The following is a 19,443-nucleotide window of genomic DNA, read 5'->3' as shown; positions in this document are numbered from 1 at the left end:
TGCAATCAGCAACACGAGAGCAGATTCCTGCACATCAGTGTACTATGAGCTGCAGGGTCAGTGCCTCCCTGAGAAAATGCCTTGCAGGAGATCCAGGATGCTCAGCACTGTGCACATGGCTGGGTTTACCTAACTTGCGTTCTCTTACACCATCTTCCTCGTATGARTTACCCAGAGAAATGGATTTGAAACTTTCTTTTTTTCAGTTTAGACTTTTCATGATTCATAGTTGGTCTACATCTCATGTTGGAATAGTGTGCCTAATTACCTCAAAAATTTCTATCAGGTTAACTTTGGCAGCTGCAGATTTTGTATATACAGTAGATTAAGCAGCTGTGCATTTTATATTATTATGTGTGTTCTGGGTGAGGCAAGGGAAAGGCTTTTTAAGAAAAACAAAATTCAATTAGAAAGAGAATTACAATGATTTTACAGATACTTTTCAACTGTAATGCAAAACAAAGGTATGTGACATTAGCACATCTCCAAACAGCATCTTACTTTAATAGGCTGAAATATCAATTAAGATGTGATTTGTCTCAGGCGAACTCTCAGTTTCCATTGGCTAACCTATTTTCCTTAGCTGTCTCAAAAGAGACAATGTTTAATAATTAACACAACTGCAAGCAGCCCTAGCCTAGTAAAATAAATGCAATGAATTTAATTTTAAAACAGTACTGAAGGTCATTCCAGGTGGCAAGATCTTTTTAAAAACCTATGGACATAAGGCGTGTATTGTGTGTTACATAAAAATGTTTTCTTTTGAGAGAAAATTCTTATTCTGCCCATACTTTTCCATGTATTGGGAAAGATAAAATAAAACTCACTTTTTARGTAATCCGATGAGGCAGAATCTGTCATAAGCATACAAGAAGACAACATCTTATAAATTTCGGAATGTTCTTGTTCCGGAAGGAAATTTAACAAATTCTGATCCAAGACATCGCACTGCAAAGGAAAAGGCATCTTGAGAAACACAGGACTATCCCCACGCACGGCAGCGTGGCGCGCGCCGTCCCTGCCAGCCCCGTGCCCCGGTGGCTGCGGCCAGTCTAGTGGGGCACACGAAGCCTAGGGTCACTGGGAGTTTCCCGCTGACTTCCAGACATTCCTGACAAAGCTCGGGATGGGGGAGAGCGAAGGCAATGCTGTGGTCTGGTGGCCACGTTGCAGCAGTGAGCGTCCCCTGGGACCAGGACGTCACGGTGTCACTGGCACCAGGCCCTGCAGGCCCCGTGGCCACGACCTGAAAGGCTCCTGCAGTCACTACACCAGCCGTGGTGGCAACCCTAAAGCTAGAAAAACACCCAGAAGGGAGTCCTAAAGTAAAGCAACCCTCTAATGGCTTAAACTTAATGCTCATCTCACTCGAGACGACCTCAGGCTGAGCTGGCATAGTGACACAGCACCATGCCTTGTCAGAGCAGCTGCTACCAGGCTGTATTTCACGTTGAGAATGTGTTAGCACCGTGTGAGATTGGCAAGTTATTAATCATCATCACTTATTTATGTATTTACTTAAGATGATGCTCTGCCTTCCACACAYGCCTGCTGTTCTGCGGAATTTATACTTAAGGTATCAAATATAGCAATATTCAAYAAGAATTTATACTTAAGATATCAAAATGCATTAAAGAGACTTTGAAAATGATATTGCTACAGTCTATATACTTTTCTTGATGTGATAAAATATTACTTCAKATTATKAAACTGTATTTACTGTATGAGCTCACTACTTGTAAAGTCATCTTGTTAAGAATATTTACTATTTTAAAACTATTTTTGTGATTCATTTACTGTGTTGAGGCCAATGGCTTCATGTACGATAGGGGTTGTAAGAGACTCTCTTTTCTACACCTCTGCTCAAAGCTACCTGACCATGAGCGCTCCATGAGCRCTCTCTACCAACTGATTTCACCAACATAAATGCCAAGGTCCTGGTATTTATATATATATTTTTTGCCTCTGTCATGTTCCACATCCAAATTCTCATCTTTTCTTCTTTTCTGCTCGGAAATACCTTTTTCTTTTTTTTTTTTTCTTTTTTTTTTTTTTAGGGTATGAACAAAACTGTAAGATTTATGAAAGTGAATAGAACTCTTGCCTCCTGCAGGAGTCAATCCCAATTGCAGAGCAGCTCACAGGGCAGAATTTCTCCGTCTTGCACAGATCAAGAATAAATCAATATTCTTGCATCAATATATCAATCAGGAATACGTCAACAGTTCAAATATAGAGCAGGCAGYAAATACTCCACAGTCTCCGCGGGGCGGTGGGAAATGTCAGGCGAGCTATTCAGAACTAGTTGTGCACCAGATCCAAACAGCAGACAGACAGCTAGTGCCTTGGCAAAAAGGTCACAAGCAGAGATGGCCAAATCCTGGTCGCTCTGTTAATGTGCATTTATGCTGCTAAGCTTTGAAGCCACTTTGCACCTCCAAACCCATGGATCCTGCCTGCTAACAGAAACTTCTGAGTATTTATCCTCGGTGGCTGTGGCAGGGAATGGAACACCCCTGCCTACAGGAATGATGGTCATCCCTAAAAGTGCTGCACCGCACAACAGACATTGGTGCACAGCTCAAATGTCTGCACAGTTTCAACCACAGAGCTGCTCTCCGAGGCAGAGCTCTGTCCTCACCTTTCCCCTGCTCTTTTGGGAAAGAGGAGGAGGAGGAAAGATGATGAATAATTCCTTATTGCAGGGAAGAAAAGCAGGGCAACCAGTTAACAGTCTCCACAAGAATGGGCAGGCAGAGGGACTCTGCCTTTTCCTGCAGATGGGAAATGGCTGCTCTGATATCTTGTGTCTTGTCTTCCCAGCACAGAGCAGCAGGAAGGGGCAGAGAGGATCCTCCTTCAGAGCTCTGGAGATGTAGCCTAACATTTGACTGGACAACGCTATGAGCTGTGACCAGATTTACAGGAATAACTTTACTAATATTTAGTCTTGTGGCATGGGATCAAGCTCATCAGGTTGCCTCTAAATCTTCTAATATCAGATTATTTGGAATTACAACAKAGGGTTTGAAAAGTTTCATGGAACTTAAAGTTAAGCAAGGCTGTTTTAAAGGGAATTTGATATATTTGTTTCCAGCACCAAGATCTTTCATGATTTTAATGAAAGAAAAGACCTCAGATTTCTTCATAGGGGCCCTCAGAAATCTCTGCTTCAGATTCTGCCTAGTTATACTTTCTAGTCAATGCTTAAAATAGCAGATTTTCAGAGCCGTTATTATTATTATTATTATTATTATTATTATTATTATTATTATTAATTTCCTGCAGCCACAAAAGAGAAAGAATTGATATTTTGTCCTCCAAACAGTAACTGAAATTAACTCAGAAATAGTCCCTGGAAATAGAGAGCATAAAGGCCACAGAGATTTTTCAGAAGGCACTCCAATCAATTTTGCAGCTTAAGAAGTCAGATGAGAAGGACAACATGAGACTAAAATGCCAGCTATGCCACCTAACTGCACACTCGGTGTTGGTGTTTCAGCCGTAGCGATTTGCACATCTTGGGGAGAGAGTTTACTTTTTTACAGCACTTTACTGCTCACTCCGTTGTGGTCTCTGGGACGGGGCACTCTTTAACCACAAACACTTATTCAGTGCTGAGAACATCTGTGGGAACTTCTGCTGCATCTGGGCCTTGGCAAGCTGGCCCCTGGCTTGGGCTCGTTGCAAGGTTGCTTCAATGGAAACGAAAAATTACAGCCCTTCTCATTTCGGAATGGGTGCCACTATAAGCTTATAATACCAAGCATGAGTTTGGGAGGGAAAAACAAATTTAGTCTCTGATGGGCCAACTCAGGACTTAGGAGCCTGAATTCAACCGTGTTCAGGAGGGCTTAAGATTTTAGGAACAGGGACAGAAATATGTTTTTATGTGAGTTTCCCAAAAAGTCATACTTTCCTGCAGCATACCTAGTTTCCACTAAGAATGTGGAAATTATAGCAATAAGCCCCCCAAAAGTGTGAAAAAMCAAAGAGACTTCATGGAAATCAGTAAGTGGATGAAGACCCAAGAGACTGCAGGACAGGGCTCTCTGCCTTTGCAATAAATATGTATGTCACGAAACAGCCAACTATTGAGTTTTTCAACTGTAGAGGATTAAAGAAAACTGAAATGGATAGATTTAGTTCAATCTACTGTTGCATAGCAATATCCTTGCTTTCACCAGGAGCTGCTGCCTTTCATCAAGTCCTTTAAACCTCAGAAGAAGATATTTTTCATTCATATTACAGCAAGGTAGTGTGTGCAAAATATATTTGGCTAGGTGGAAAGCGTAGCACATAYTTGGTGAAAATGTAAGCCTGGGAGAAATAATTGCAATTTTCCTACGTGCATGGTGGCAGTGGTGGGGAAGTTACAATAACGAATTGGCAGCTATTTTTTTCTCCAGAGTATGTGTTTATTTGAGACCAATGGACTATCTGAAATGGGAGCATGGAGCATCAGCTCTTGCCACCCAAATGTGGGTGCAATTGCCTTGGGAAGGAGGAGTTTGGCCATGGGGAGCACCCTGACAAGCACAGCAGGTGCCACCAGTTAATTGGAGATGCATTCCCATTYGCCTCCATTCCATAGGGTTTTTCTCCTATATAGTTGTAGGAGCAGCATAAGGTCTTTTGCGGGCTCCTTGCCAGGCTGCCAGGAGCACCAGAGCTCCTCTCACTAGATTAGAAATCAGGGATGGGAGAGACCAGCCAGGTCACCCTGTGCCTTCCCAGCAGGACTATTCCCAAGCTTTGCCAAAGTGCCTCACAGCAGCAAAACCCCGCAGGGAATGAGTGACACCCATGGAGAACAGAGCTCATCAGCAGCAAGGACCAGCACAAACCACCGTGTTTTGAGGAAAACATCTCCCCCTCCCTCTTTTCCCTCTAAAAACACAGGGCCCACGAGCGATCCCACGAGCGCCGTGATTCACACCGTGATTTACACCCTCACGGGTGCCCTTRTCCATGCGTGCCCATGACTCCTGCGCCGGAGTTACTCACCGGTAAATGCCCTAGAAGAGGGGTRATGCTGTCGGACACGTAGATGATGCTTCCACCTGTGGTTACTGCTATAATGAAGCCATCTAATGCCTAGGGAGAAGAGCAAAACATACGAGTGGAGAGTGCTTTAGTAGGGATGAGCGGTGTAAACAGCACATCGCGTTGCATGTTGATCAAAACTGTTTCTACCTCAGCATCGTGTTGTCATTAGGGTGTAGGAATGTTATCTCGAGTCGCAGAACAGCAATTCTCTGATTTTACAGTCTGATTCAACTTTTACAACGCTCTTTGTAGTCTAGTAAAACCTACTACTGAAGCAACAAAGGGCTCACAGGAACATTTCATGTCTCAGTTTTTAAATTAATCACACATTTTAATAATGCAAAATGACTAAGACTGGATCCCTTGGAAGTTATTAAAATGAACATTTGAGCTCTGTGTAAATATCAAAGGACGATAAAGGATGCAGCCTATCTCAAAATGGTAGTTCTCTGCAAAACCCATAAATCTCAGTTTGTATTAATGCAACGTTGTGTATTACCAGGCTTTCATGTAAGTAAAAGCAATGCAAATGATCAAATAATCCTTAGCCTGAGTTTTAATTGAGTGATTTATTTTAAAGGTTGTGGCATTAGATGGCTTATTCAAGGAGAAATTCACCCTTTTACAGAGCTTCTGCCTCAGACTTTCTGTCCCACCTTGCAGTAAGTCCTTTCATTCCTGGGACTGCAGGACAACACCAGCTGTCACTCCTGTCCTCTGCAGACGAGCAATTTTGCCTTCAAAACTGGTTTCTTCCTCACCCTGAGCTGCAAAGCTCTCAGCTAAACCTTGCTCAAAGCTTAACTTATTGAGGTTTCCAGACTTAAAGTTCATTTTCGTCTGCTCTGAGCAGAACCCCCAAAATAGTGAAGAGTCAACACCAGGTGCTCAGGGACTGCATGACATCCTTCCCACTGAAATCCAGGAGTCATTAGTGAATTTCCAGTGCCTTTTGAGTGGGRCATGTCTGGGTCCTGTTTGGGTCAGTTTACTGGTTACATCTGGAGTTGGTGCTGACTGCTGTATTTGAGCAGCGCAAATGAACCCGAGTGGGGCTGGAAGAGGAAATGCTTGTGCAGAAGACAGGTGTAGTGCAAACAGCCTGGTTGGGGTGACAGGGAGCTACAGCAGCTCATSGCAAATCCTGGTGTCCCTCCAAGCCAGGCTAGCAGTTGCTCCTGGGAACTGCAGAACATCCTCCCCCTGCGCTGCCTTCAGTGAGGGGAAGGATTTGGAGAGTGCTGGAAAATGCTAATTGTTGGGGGTTTTTAAAAGAAAAAAAGGAAAACACAAAGCCTTGAATAATGATACAAACACATGTTCCTTTTTCCAGAGAATGCTGAGCACCCACAACTATTTAAGTCAATGGGAATCTGCTGGTGCTACAATCCTCTGAAAAGCAGGTCAATAACTTATACCCCAGCAGAGGAGTGTGTGTTTAGCATCTCTGAAAACCCTCCAGCTGCAATAGCTAGTTTGATTTTGTTAAGCTAAGTGCAGAGGATATGTTTTTCTTTAGTACAGTACATTCAAGCTGTTTTCTAAAAACCGTGATAGCTGTTAACCCATAGAAGAGAGCAGTGGTTTTRCGAGGCAGCTGGATTGTGCATGTTACTATGGTGAGGGCTTTCTCTTTTTTTTTAAATCAAGTCTTTGTGTAATTTGCATTGGATATGAAATAAAGTGACTCACATCAGAATTTGGTGGTAAAATCAAGTTAATGCACGCATACATAATTCTATTTTTATTTACTTGCAACTAATTCTTCTAATGTAGAGATGGCATATCCCCCATCAAAGATTTCACTTTTGCAGCTCTTGTGAATGGACAGCAAGAACCTAATAACGGCTCATGTAATTTGATGACAATCTTTTTTTATGGTGTGAGAAAAGATCATTTTGAGGAAAGCCAATACATCAGTATACTGAGATACAGCGGTATACTTGGAATCAATATGCTTTGATTCCCTGGAACTAGTGCTTAGAGAAAACTCCTTCCCGTTTCTCTATAATAGGCTGGGAAAAATTGTAAGCCTGTCCAAATGTTAATGAAATACTATTAGAGGAAAGGCAAAAAAGAGTAATGAACAGCTGGCTCAACAGGACATTGCGGCACCCRGGGCTAGCTTGAAGGGCAGGGAAATTCAGAGAAGTGAGCAGTTTATTTTTAAGCTAGGAAACCAAAAGCAATTGTTTTCAGCTCAAACGGCACGGCGTACAGGAGGAATCCGCAAAGGAACAGCCAGTCAAGACATCGGCCAATTTGTGGCTGTCTGCGGGCAATATTTTAATGCAGGCTGAAGGAGCGGCGCGTGTTAAATTCCTGCACACTGAAAGGAGAGTCTGACGTCGTCACATCAATGCCAACGTGGCATCTTTCTACCCCAAACTGGGAGAGAGCTGGGAGCCCTGAGTGCCGCTTGGTGCCACCCCCGTGGTGACACGAAGCCACGCGGTGCCACAGCCAGCGCCCGGGGTCCCACGACGGAGCCCGAAGGAGGGAAAGGGCCAGGAGCCTCCGCGTGCTCAGGGCTGGAGAGGCTCAAAGCTGCAAAGGGCTCTGGCCCTTGCAAGGAGAGGAAAATGTGTTTTAGCAACTGGCTTGCATTTCATGTCAGCCCTGCGTAAATGCCACTGAGTCACCTCCCTTCAGATCCCAGCGAGCGTTAGGAGTGCCTATGGTATAATTTAAAGGCAATTTAAAATCTATCATTGCCAAATAATTGCGCTCCCTGTTATAATAGAAATATGCTTGATGAGGGCCTTGAAAATCATTATAGGAGAACTATTAAGTGTATCAAGCCAACAGGAGCTGTCAGGTTTTATCTGCTTGTACAACACCTGGCACTAAAGGGACCTGACACGGTCACTTTTTAGGTACTACTTTTGCATAGCTATTAGCTAGTACTAATGCACCTCGAGAACAGAAGGATAAAATGCTGCTTTCCCTTCTGCTCGCCTCTGTTGGTAATACTGAAATGTAAACCATGATTCGAATACTTCCTCTGGTGCTCATTTCTTGGAAGCCTGTGTGCTCCGTACCTGGCTGCAGCAGCTCTGGGCAATGGTGCTGTCCCTCCAAGAACGGAAAGGAGTGTATGGGACCTAGTCCTTCATGCCAAGGGCAGCTCTGCTCAGCAGTCACATATGGGAGTACCTATAACCTCCTCTTTTGGGACAGCAGACAGCATTTTACTCTAGGAGCTTGGGCATTTCTGTATCTGTTTGACATAATTAGGAAAAAAAAAAAAAAAAAGATATATTCATGTTCACCTCCAACATCAGCTGGGTGAATTCTTCATTGCTGAGGAACGAAGGCTTCCAGTCCTGCTGAATTTCCGAAATCTCTGTCTGTGCCGAGACTTCTAAACACAAATAAAACAGTGCCTGTTTTTAAATTCAGAGAAATGTGTATCTTGCAAGACTATATATGAATTGTGGTTCAAGGACAGAAATCATCTCTACATTCAAAAACTGCGATTTTCAAGCATGAGATGCAGAGTGAGAGTACAACAAATATCTAAATGTGGCCCAATCCCAAAATGTTTCCCTCGAGTTTTACTCAGCTCAGCTGGAATTGGCTGCAGTGGGAGCTTGCAATCATGAAGCCATTGCTTTCCATCAGCCTCACAGAGGTGAATATTGATCGAAAGACAAAAGTGCATGAAGTTAAAATCAAGGCAAAGATCAGCACATCTCAAAGAGGTGGTTGCAATTTTCTGAACATGCATAGAGAGCAGGGCAGGGGAGGAGAGGGAGCAGAGAGTCCAGGGTTTCATCCCCAAATCCTGCCCGCAGGGTGGCCTCCCATGCATCACGTCCGTGATGATGACCCTGACCCATTCGTAGTGTTTTGCCCCAGCCTGCAGACACGAGTTCCCTTCCCGCTTCATCGGGGCATGCGAGAAAACCTGCAGCAAAACCTGGAGCCAAACGAAGGCTGYACTTGGCTAAGCCATTTGCTCCAAATAACGGTGACTCACATTTAGCTTTACCYACTAAACTTGTCAGCCAGTGTTACAGGGGGGGAATTTTATGATGCGGAGAGGCTCGCGCGGGTTTTCCTTGCTGTTTGCTCCGCTGCTTTGGAAGTGCTCCCGAATTCCCGCACTGCGCGGGGTGCCAAGTGCAGCCTGTCTTTCCCTTCCAGCACCACCTGCTAATTAACCCGATTGATTAACACTTAACGGAGAATGTAATACTCAACACTCTCCATTCCGAGCATATTGGGAAAACTGGCCTGAGGAATGAAAGTGGCTAAASGCCATTAAAAGGCAGTAAATTCATAACAGTGTCTGTGCATATTGTCTCCTAGAAATAAATCAAAGCCCCCGTTCAGGCTTTATTAGTGGAGAGGCAGCTGTTTGCTGCTAGCAGCTCATTCAGGTTTCTGCACTGCTGGGTGGTCGCTGCTAGCACAGGGACTCTCCAAAGCTAAGGCAAGTTGACATGGCACTTCCAAAAGCCAGCTAAGGAAAAGGCAGAGCAGCCCCAATTAGATTTTATTATGTAGTCCCAGAATATAGGATATTTCCAGCAGATCGATAGCATGGAAAAGATGCCATGTGCAAAACATAACTGCTAGAAGAATTGTTTGYGATTTGGCAGCTTCCATGTGTATGAAAGAAAAAGTCTGAAAATTGATCCACTCCTCTGTTAYAACTAAAATCTTGATTTAGCACACTAAGTGAAAGGGAAATATGAAGCACATCCAAATTACCCTGAAAATAATCAACGTTTTAAAACTGCRTTGCTTTGTATTATACTGTGTGGCTACTAATCTAGTTTAAAAATAGATGACATTTGCTTTTTTTAGCAAGTGCACAACAACAGCCACAGTTTGACCCAATTGCTGTATAAGGATTTTTGGCTGTTAGCTTTCTTTTACTTAATTATTCTTCTAGAAATGAAGTGCCTTTCTGAGTAAATTATTTGGGCTATCAGCYACTCTTGTCTACACTTACTCAAATCCCATGTGATCTTTCTTTGCTTGGCTTTATAACTGAGCACAGCCTCATTCTCCTTTACTCTGCCTTGGGCAGCTAAAAAAATAGATATGTTATTACTGTCACTTTTTAATAGGTAGATACAATTATCAAACTTTCAGATGTCCTAGTCATGCCCTCCTGTATGAAATCATCTTGTCTAAGATAAAAATTATTTTAAAGAGAAACTTTTTTTGTAACATCAGAATCACTATAATTATTTCCTCCATGAGTTCGACACTTGTGACTCCGTTATGTTGGGAGCCATGATACAGGAGGTTTTATGCTCTTTTCTATTTCATCCAGAGCTCCCAGGAAGTGTGAGTGGGAGATCACAGAATCACAGAAGGGTTGAGGTTGGAAGGGACCTCTGGAGATCATCCAGTCCAACCCCCTGCTCCAGCAGGGACACCCAGAACATGGGGCACAGGGCRRCATCSAGGTGGRTTGGGAAAATCTCCAGATTCCAGAGAAGGAGACTCCACAGCCTCCCTGGGCAGCCTGTGCCAGGGCTCTGGCACCCTCACAGGAAAGTTCTTCCTCACGTGCAGATGGAACGTCCTATGTTTCAACTTGCATCTATTGCCCCTTCTACTGGCCACCACTGAGAAGAGTTTCACCCCCTCCTCCCTACATTCTCCCCTCCCCATATTGATCAGATCCCCTCTCATTCTTCTCCAGAGAAAACAGGCCCAGCTCACTTAGTCTTTCCTCATACGAGAGAGGCTCTAGTCCCTTAATTATATTGGTTGCCCTCCACTGGACCCTCTCTAGAAGCTCCAYGTCCCTTTTGTACAGGGGAGCCCAGAACTGCCCCCAATACTCCAGGTGCGGCCTGAGGAGAGGGGCAGGATCCTYTCCCTTGACCTGCTGGCAACACTCCTCCTGATGCAGTCAGGATCTCATTGGCCTTCTTGGCCACGAGGGCACTGCTGACTCATGGTTAACTTGGTGTCAMCCAGGACTCCCAGGTCCCTCTCTGTGGAGCTGCTTTCCATCAGGTCAACCCCTAATCTGTCCTGGTGTATGGGGTTATTCCTCCCCAGGTGCAGGACCCTGCACTTGTCCTTATTGAACCTCYCTGCCTCTGACGAGGTTCCTCTCTGCCCAACTCTCCAACCTGTCCAGGTCCCTCTGRATGGCAGCACAGCCCTCTGGAGCATCAGCCACTCCACCCAGCTTGATATTGTCTGCAAACTTGCTCAGGGTGCACTCTGTGCCCTTGTCCAAACAAGGACAGCCTTGGGCCCAGTACTGACTCCTGGGGGACACCACTGGCCATAGGCCTCCAACTGAACTTGGTCCTATTTATCATAACTCCCTGAGCTCTGCCATCCAGCCAGTTCTCAACCCACCTCACTGTCCACCTGTCCAGTTCACAGTTCTGGAGCTTTCCTATGAGAATGTTACTGGAGACAGTGTCAAAAGCCTTGCTGAAATCAAGTAGACAACATCCATGGCTTTCCCATCATTCAGGCAGCCAGCCATCCCATTGTAGAAGACTACCAGGTTCATCAAACATGACTTCCCTTGGTGAATCCATGTTGACTACTCCTGATCAGCTTCTATGGCTGAGATAGATGGCTGAATGAATGAAGATGAGACAGGTGATGCTTAACTYCCTAGAGCTCATTCTGCCCTGGGGGATCAGGGRCATTCCCTGTGGTCACCTGCTGAAGGCTTTGACCTCATTCCCACAAGGGAACAGGGSGTCCCATTTTAAACCAGCTCCAGTYGRTGCCCAGGAAAGAGCATTTAAAYTGTGTTCTTCTYTTTGAGATGGTGGCTAAAGTCCATGTGTCAAGGAGTCTGCTGTTCACCYACTCTCACCTACTACATACTGGAAACGAGACCAACCGGACTAGAACAGTTGACTCAGAAATCACTACTACGGCCAGGGGGCATTTAAAAAATACTTAGCAATCAGTACCGAGTGCCTTTTAAAACTAACCTCCCGGCCTTCACTTTGGGCAGGAAAGTGCCCGTATATTTTTTCATTAGAAGAAGAAACACGAATGTACATCCTGCAGTAGCACTTTTAGACTCGAGCTAATCTACTCATGCCTGAAGGTCCAAGTTATTGCACCAGCATTTGGTTACTGTATGAACTACAGTGAATTTACCATTGTGTTTCTGCAGGAAGCCAATGACTTTTTCCAGCACAGTAGTTTTGTCCATTTTGCGGGTGTTGCCCGGAAGCATGGAGCTGAGCTCCTTGATGAGAACATTGAACTGGTCGCGCCTCTTCTTCTCAGACTTGTTACGTGAAGCCCTGCAAGCAGGGAGAGGAAAAAAAAAAAAGAAGGAAAAAGATGAGCAGACCAAGAAAAAGCCTGAAGATTTAGAATTAAAAAGTCTTTAGAAAGTGTGTTTAGAAAGTGTTCTGACTCCTCGGAAAGAGCCTACCTCTGATGCTGTGCTTGAAAAGCTCATAGCAAGGAAGAACCTGATTTAATTTGGGGTTTTGACATCATCATAATGCTATCCTTAAGACTGCTGATCTCTTGGGTGAGTGTCCTTTAATGTTTTTTATTATATATTAACCTATACACTACAAAGGGTTTTCTGAATTGTTCCCTGGAATACTGCAATCTATCCCTTGGAAAGCATTGCCCAGACCTCTGTAGCCATGTGTAAATAAAGAATATAAGAAGACTTGTTTGTTCTTCTGAAAGGTCCCCGAGTAAACAAGATTTGCTTTGTTAAATATATGAAGATCTAAAATATCTGCTGACAGGTAGACAGGAAAGAAAAGCCAACAGGTCCATTCTCATGCGGAGCTGCTAAATCCATGCTAGTTCTGTGGTGCTTCACCGGGGGGCACGCCAGTGAAAATCAGAGCAGAATTTAGCCCAGCACTTACATCCCCCCAAGGACTGGGATGGCAATAAACACTTTCAGCAGCAAAATCGCAGCAGAGGCTTCTGGATGTTACTACTGATAGAGGGGTAATTTTTGTTTGTCTCCCTCTCGACCCTGAACRCACTTGGAGATGCACTGGATGGAAGCCAAAGCCTGATTATTTTACAGCTTTGAACACAAGAGATTGGGTGGATACTGCCTGACTGATTTCAGCCTGTTCTTATTACAATGCAAAAGGCTGTCAGAACAAGATGTGAAAAGCTCCATCCTTATCCTATTTCTGTACAGTTCAAGGGAACCTAAAGAACAGCAACATTTTACTTCCTCATAATTCAAGCTTTTCTCCATTTTTCTGGAGTCTTGGGTCTCCCGAAAATAAAACAAAACACCAACCATCTATAGGGCAAGTGTGTTGATTTGCCAAAAATAAAGATGTCTCACAAAGATGTCTCAACATGAATACAAGGTGCCTATTTTTAACACTTGACATTTTATTCACAAAGGAAATGTAAAAACTCCTCTAGTGGAAATAACTCTAACAAGATCTGAATCAATGATCTCAGTAAAATCTTAAAAAAAAAAAAAGAAAAAGGGAGAGAGAGAAAGACAATTAGGTCATCTAAACTACCATTGTACAGTTGTAAATGTTTTCATTGCTCAGTCCAGTTACAAATGTCTTAAATAATGCAGTTTTCCTCACTTTCCTCTGAAGATTATTCCCTAGACTTGTTTACTTCACTGCTAGGGCATGTCATTTATGATAAGCCAAACCAGTTTGTGTCTTAATTCCATATAATTCGTCCCAGTTCTCCTCTCTCCTCACTACTCAGGAAAAAAATAAGGCCTATTCAAAGAGGAGATATGGTATGAATAGAATTTGGATTTCTAGCGAATACAGCTGAACATATAGAACAGTTTGAACTCAGAATGATCAAAATTCCCAATTTAAAATGTCATTAAATAGTCGTTTTTAATACAAAATATGTTTTCCATTTATCATCTTATAGAAAGACAGTTACTTGTTGATTATTAGCCAAATCACTATGCTGATTTACAATGAATTGTGATTTTACACTGAATTTGATATTTCTTTTTGCTGTCCAGCAGGATACACTGTATACACATCAAAGCAACTAACTACATAACATACCTTAATTCAGAGTATTTTATTAGAGTGAAGAATGACAAATGTTAGTTCTAATTTACATGGTTACTCATGGCTAAAATTTGAAATTCAATTAAATTCCAGAAAGTGTATATTCAAATAATTTTCTATTAGTTAAAGCAAACGAAAATAAAGTGAGACAAAAAAAAATCACACTGCTTGCGTTTTTTTTTAATTAATACAGTTATAAATTAAAGAAAGCTTTGTCCAGCACCAAAGAATTGATATTGTATCTATCTCCAAAAGACTGAGATCTCCAAGAGGTCACAGAATGGTTAAGGTCGGAAGGGACCTCTAGAGATCATCTAGTCCAACCCTCCCTGCTCCAGCAGGGACACCTGGAGCACACGACACAGGTCTTAGAGGTTTTCAGATTTGGTGCCATCAAACCTATATTTTTGGCCTTGGGGCTTTGTATTGTAGTTAAGCAAGTCAGATGTAACCAGGATCCTGAAGGAAGAGCAGTATGGCTTAGTTAAATAATATTCCCTTGGCAAGGGTTGAGATTTCAGATGCCTCCCCTTGGGAGAGCATGGCCCCTGTTCCCAGCACTGGCAATATATCAAAGGCTATTTGGCTTGAAAAAGTTCCTTCTTCTGCAAGGAGCAGCTCCTCTCCCATGTAAGTATCTGCTTGAATCAATCAATAAGCTACAAAAACGTGGCTCTTTGGAGGCCTCCCTCTGCTCTCCTCCCCAGTGTGTGCTTTGTGGTGGAGGAGAGGAGCAGGGTCAGCAGAAGGGATGTGATGCCCTTGCCCACAGCTTGGTGGTGAAGGTCCCTCCTGGGACCTGGATCTCCCAGCTCTTGGTGAGTGCTTTAGTTGCAATCCTAGAAGGCTTTAATGATGCTGGCCCACTTACAGTGCCAGCCCTTCTCAGCCTTGATTTCCTCAGGCACTCACAAATAGGCGCCTGGAGGCAAACAGGATAAATCTGAGCTCTGGTGCCTCGCTTGTGAGGCGGCAGGTCTGCATAAKACAAACTAAAGTTGTAATAAACGAGAACAAGTAGCAAATATGAAGGCATCTGGTCACACTTGTGGCTCAAGAAATCCCACTCCAGGCTTGGATCCCTCCCACAAGTGTTAGATACAGGCAGTTCCAGCCTCATCAACTTTTGGTCATGAAATGAGTGAGAGAAGAAAACATTTTTCCTGTCTTTTTATTTATTTATTTATTTATTTATTTTAACCCACTTCTTTGGTTTCTTAGCTTTGAGAGACCTGTTCCTCAGACTGAATAAAATAAAAAACAGAAAGTGCTTCCCCTGCAGCGCATGGCAGATGAGAGCCACCAGTTTCCAACAAATAACAGCAAGATGCTTAGTCAGCGGCTTTGCCCAAATTTGACTTTCTTCAGAGCTTTGGGAGAAATAATCTTGATTGCTTTTCACAGACTTGGAATGGATTTAGTATTTTATTGTAACTTTGCACCTTCATTTATCCTCTCATGATTTCAAAATTAATTTCAATTTTAGCTTTATTTATAAAAAGGAAAGTGAAGCTAAATTAGGATATAAAGATAAAAATATAAAATATATGTTTTTTTTTTTTCAGTTTAAAAGTTGTCTTTTTTCTATCCACCTTGATATAGGCCTGACCCAGGTTATCAAAAGAATTCCCTCGCTGAACAAACAGCATAAAAAAACATATCAGGTGGCGATGACAAGCACAGATAGTGAAGATACGTATTATTCTATCTGTGTCCTATATGTGTGTGTTTAATCCATTTTTCTGACAATTAGTTTAGAGATATTCTGAAAATAAGAAGGTCTTAGCTGTATGAAGAGTGATGAAAACTGCATGGGCTTCCTTCCTCTACTTTCCACTTCATTTTTGTTTCTTGCACCAGAAATTCCTATTTCAAAAATCTATGGCACCGTCAGCTGTGACATCCTTCCTCCAAATACCCCCCTTTTTCCTGAATCCACCTCTTCCCTGCCCACCCATGCCCACGCTATTTGCAGGAGGTATCAGCAGACATCCCTTGCAGCCCTGAGCGGAGGCCAGCGCTTTGCTCCTGGTGTCGAGCGCAGGCCTTGAGCATGCACAAATTAGAAAAGGGAGCACAGGAGGACGGGTGAGCTTGGTTGCAGCCTGTGCTGACCTATATTAGTGAGAAAAGGCTGCGGGGAGGAGAAAAAAAAGTGGAGAAGGAATCAAAAGAGATGAAACTAGATCAACTAGTTGTGCCTGGACTGGAAATACTCTCATTAGAGAGAACCAAGGGAAAAAGGAAAAATGCAAGCAACCCACGGCTCCCTCTGAAGCAATTAAGCTGCAGGTTGCAGTATTGATAAAGCTTCCAGAGGGAAAAAAATAAAGCTTGCCAACAGCTTTGGTGACACTACAGATGCCAGTCACATCTGACAGTTGCTGCAGTTTACGGCCACAAATCTTCCTCTGCCTCAAAACATGCCCTCCCTCCTCCCCATGAAGTGTTCACAACAATTTCCTGCCTACTTATCAACTGAGGCTTTATCAGCGAGAGGGGAGTATATGTGAATAGATGTTTGTGCCAGTTCAGGGTTGACATAGCACTTTAATGGTCTTTTTCTGTTATGAAGATAACTTSTGGGTGTTTTCATTACTGTGAGATAGGCACAGCTGAATAAATGACCATCATAATAAGGAAAAAAAATCATTTTTAAAGTTTTTTTTTTCTTTTGCAGGATGCCTCTTGTAAAAAAATCGCACATTTTATATACTCTAGAGGCTAGGGTGATATATTATAGAATCAGGAGGATTCTGCTGGTTCTCCAGTTCTAGTGCTCTGCAGTAATATGAAAAAGCAAAATCAATGCCTTGGCTTCTTCCACATTTTTCACATTGCTTAAGTTATTTTGTTCTTACAGAGTAGCTGAGATAGTGATCTGAGATAGAGCAGTTATTCAGCTTGTGCTTGGCTTTATTTTGCTCTCTCCTTCTGTTGAATTAATTATGGATAAAGCAGCTTCTACAGCAACAAACATTATTAGACTCACCACAAAATAAGCAGAGAGTTATAAAAGAAAAAGTGCTCACCTTTTTGCCCTGTCTTTCTCATCTTCATCCATTAGATTGTCTAAGCAGTTTTTTCTGTTAAAGGAATGCAACAGTCATTATAAATTGTCATTTTGTTAGCTCCACTTTCAGGTTATTCTCAGAGTCTCTTCTATTTCATTTTAATAACAGAGGGATGATATTCAGGTCAGATAAATGTGTCAGCAGTGCTTTACACCACAGTCCTTGATTTTAAGAAACATCCGTTGTAGATAATATTATTTCTCAGCATCACACCAGCTTGTAGGGGCTCCAGCCAGCAATCAAAGCCCCAGGCACAACACAGCATGTCAATACAGCAGAAAGTCTTTTTCAGAGAGATTTACAGTGTTGGGGTTATTCTCTGCAAACCTACAATCTAGATGGGCCCTGTTTTGCGTCCGAGCTGAAAAGATGTTTTCAGCATTTCCATATATTGCTCCACACTGTTGTCACCAGCGCATGGACTGCAGCTGACCTGGTCATGCCTTGGACTGGCTGGAGACACGATGTCCTCCTCCATGGGCCCTCACCTGAGGGTACCAAAGAAACCACTGTAATCTCATTGAATTATAGCTCAAATTCAAAGGGTTCTCACAGAATCACAGAATGGTTAAGGTTGGAAGGGACCTCTGGAGATCATCTAGTCCAACCCCCTGCTCCAGCAGGGACACCCAGAGCACGTGGCACAGGGCGGCATCCAGGCGGGTTTGGAGACCTCCAGAGAAGGAGACTCCACAGCCTCCCTGGGCAGCCTGTGCCAGGGCTCTGGCACCCTCCCAGGAAGGAAGCTCTTCCTCACATGGAGATGGAACTGCCTGTAGTTCAACTTGTACCCACTGCCCCTTGTGCTGTCACTRGCCACCACTGAGAAGAGCTTGGCCCCTTCCTCCCTACATTCTCCCTTCATGAACTTATACATGTTAATCAGATCCCCTCTCAGCCTTCTCTTCTCATAAAGCCTGATGCCTAAGTCTAGCTCCTAAAGGAYGGATATCCACAGACATGGAGAAAAAGCACCCCATGACTAACAACAGCAGGCAGAGCATCTTCCTGGTGCTCCTAGCAGCGAGCGGTGGGAGGACAAATCAAACTGCTGCCTGCAGACCTCATCTCCATCTCTGCCCAAGCTTAAAACAGCTAGTGCTCAGTGACTGAGCATTTGACAGGCCTTGATTTGTTGTATAGGTGAAGATGTAGCTCCCGGCTCTAGCCCTGACCATGAACCGTGGCCATCAGTGTCATTCCTTTTGCTAGTGCTGATCAAAACATTTTGACCTGCAGTCAGGTTTATGGCACAATTGCTCAGGCAGCTCATTCTGTAAGGAGAAAGCATTCTGAGCACGAGATGTGTTCATAAAGCCACAGAGCAAAATGGAGTAAACAACCAAATCAGTAAATCGTGCAGGTGAGGCAGAAGGAAAAAGAACAAGACCAACACAGCTGAAGACTGAGATCCTCGGAAACATTAGTCTCCAGTTCACTGCCTGCCCTTCTTCTGCTCCATGGTCTCAGRAGGAAGAGATGCCCAAGACACAGCCCTGTGCAGGCTGTGGGCAAGGCTCCACACTACCTGCCCTCTCTTGTGGCATCACTCCCATCAAAGCACAAGAGCTGCCTTTTGCTGCATGCTGCACAAATATTCTCCAGATCAGGAGCACAGCGCTGTTACTCAGCCTGGATATTGCCGACGGTCATTTTCACAGTGTCAATAAAACAGCATGCAATGATAATACTCAGTTTCAAAAATCAATAATGTGTTCACATACGGATTCCTCAAAATGCAAGACATACGAACAAAATTGGAGGGTGGGAGGAGGGAAGTTAATTGTCATGCATTATATCAGCCCGGAGTATTTTCCTCATGTGAGTCACATAGCAATTCACCCATCTAAAGAACATTTTATTAAAAAACAATAAAAAAAAATCAAAAAATGCCCAAAATTTTATTAAAAAAAAAAAAAAGCTKCTACTCACTGGGGTTGTATTTGTTAATGGAACATAAGAAGGAAATATTGGCTTTTTGACATTGGCTTTTTGAGCTGAGATTGGCAGATTTAAATTACTGAATCCTATTATACGGAACAAAATAACAGATAACACTACGTAGCTTTTAGCCCCATCTGGTTTTGTAAGGAGGTTCCTAATGAAAAGAGTCATCTATAAACTGTCAAGGAAGAGAAGTCTCTACCCCGACAAGGGATCAACAGGTCTAACTGGTCTGTTCTGCCAAGGATTTGGCCAGATCTGTAAAGCAATTTATGGCCAAACGCCAGTAAACAAGGTTTCTCACTGACTGACATCAAATTCAGGACCTGCTGTGCTGTTGCTAGTGCTAGACAATATCTAATTGTCATTTTGCT

General features: G+C 43.3%; 1 protein-coding gene across 1 annotated transcript in view; it reads right to left on the bottom strand.

The window, feature by feature from the left end:
* Window positions 1-17,134, bottom strand: part of NPAS2 (neuronal PAS domain protein 2) — a 47,935-nt gene extending 30,801 nt beyond the window's left edge. The window contains exons 1-5 of the mRNA XM_026035652.1: window positions 17,084-17,134; window positions 12,157-12,305; window positions 8,322-8,413; window positions 5,008-5,097; window positions 828-948 (exon numbers count right to left, since the gene is read on the bottom strand). Coding sequence (XP_025891437.1) covers window positions 828-948; window positions 5,008-5,097; window positions 8,322-8,413; window positions 12,157-12,305; window positions 17,084-17,115 — 484 coding nt within the window. The 5' untranslated portion in view covers window positions 17,116-17,134. The remainder of the gene's footprint in view (window positions 1-827; window positions 949-5,007; window positions 5,098-8,321; window positions 8,414-12,156; window positions 12,306-17,083) is intronic.
* Window positions 17,135-19,443: the final 2,309 nt, after the last annotated feature.

Source organism: Nothoprocta perdicaria, unplaced genomic scaffold, assembly GCF_003342845.1.
Source record: "Nothoprocta perdicaria isolate Ctin4 unplaced genomic scaffold, notPer1 scaffold_163, whole genome shotgun sequence".
NCBI lineage: Eukaryota > Metazoa > Chordata > Aves > Tinamiformes > Tinamidae > Nothoprocta > Nothoprocta perdicaria.
This window is presented reverse-complemented; position numbering and strand designations above follow the sequence as displayed.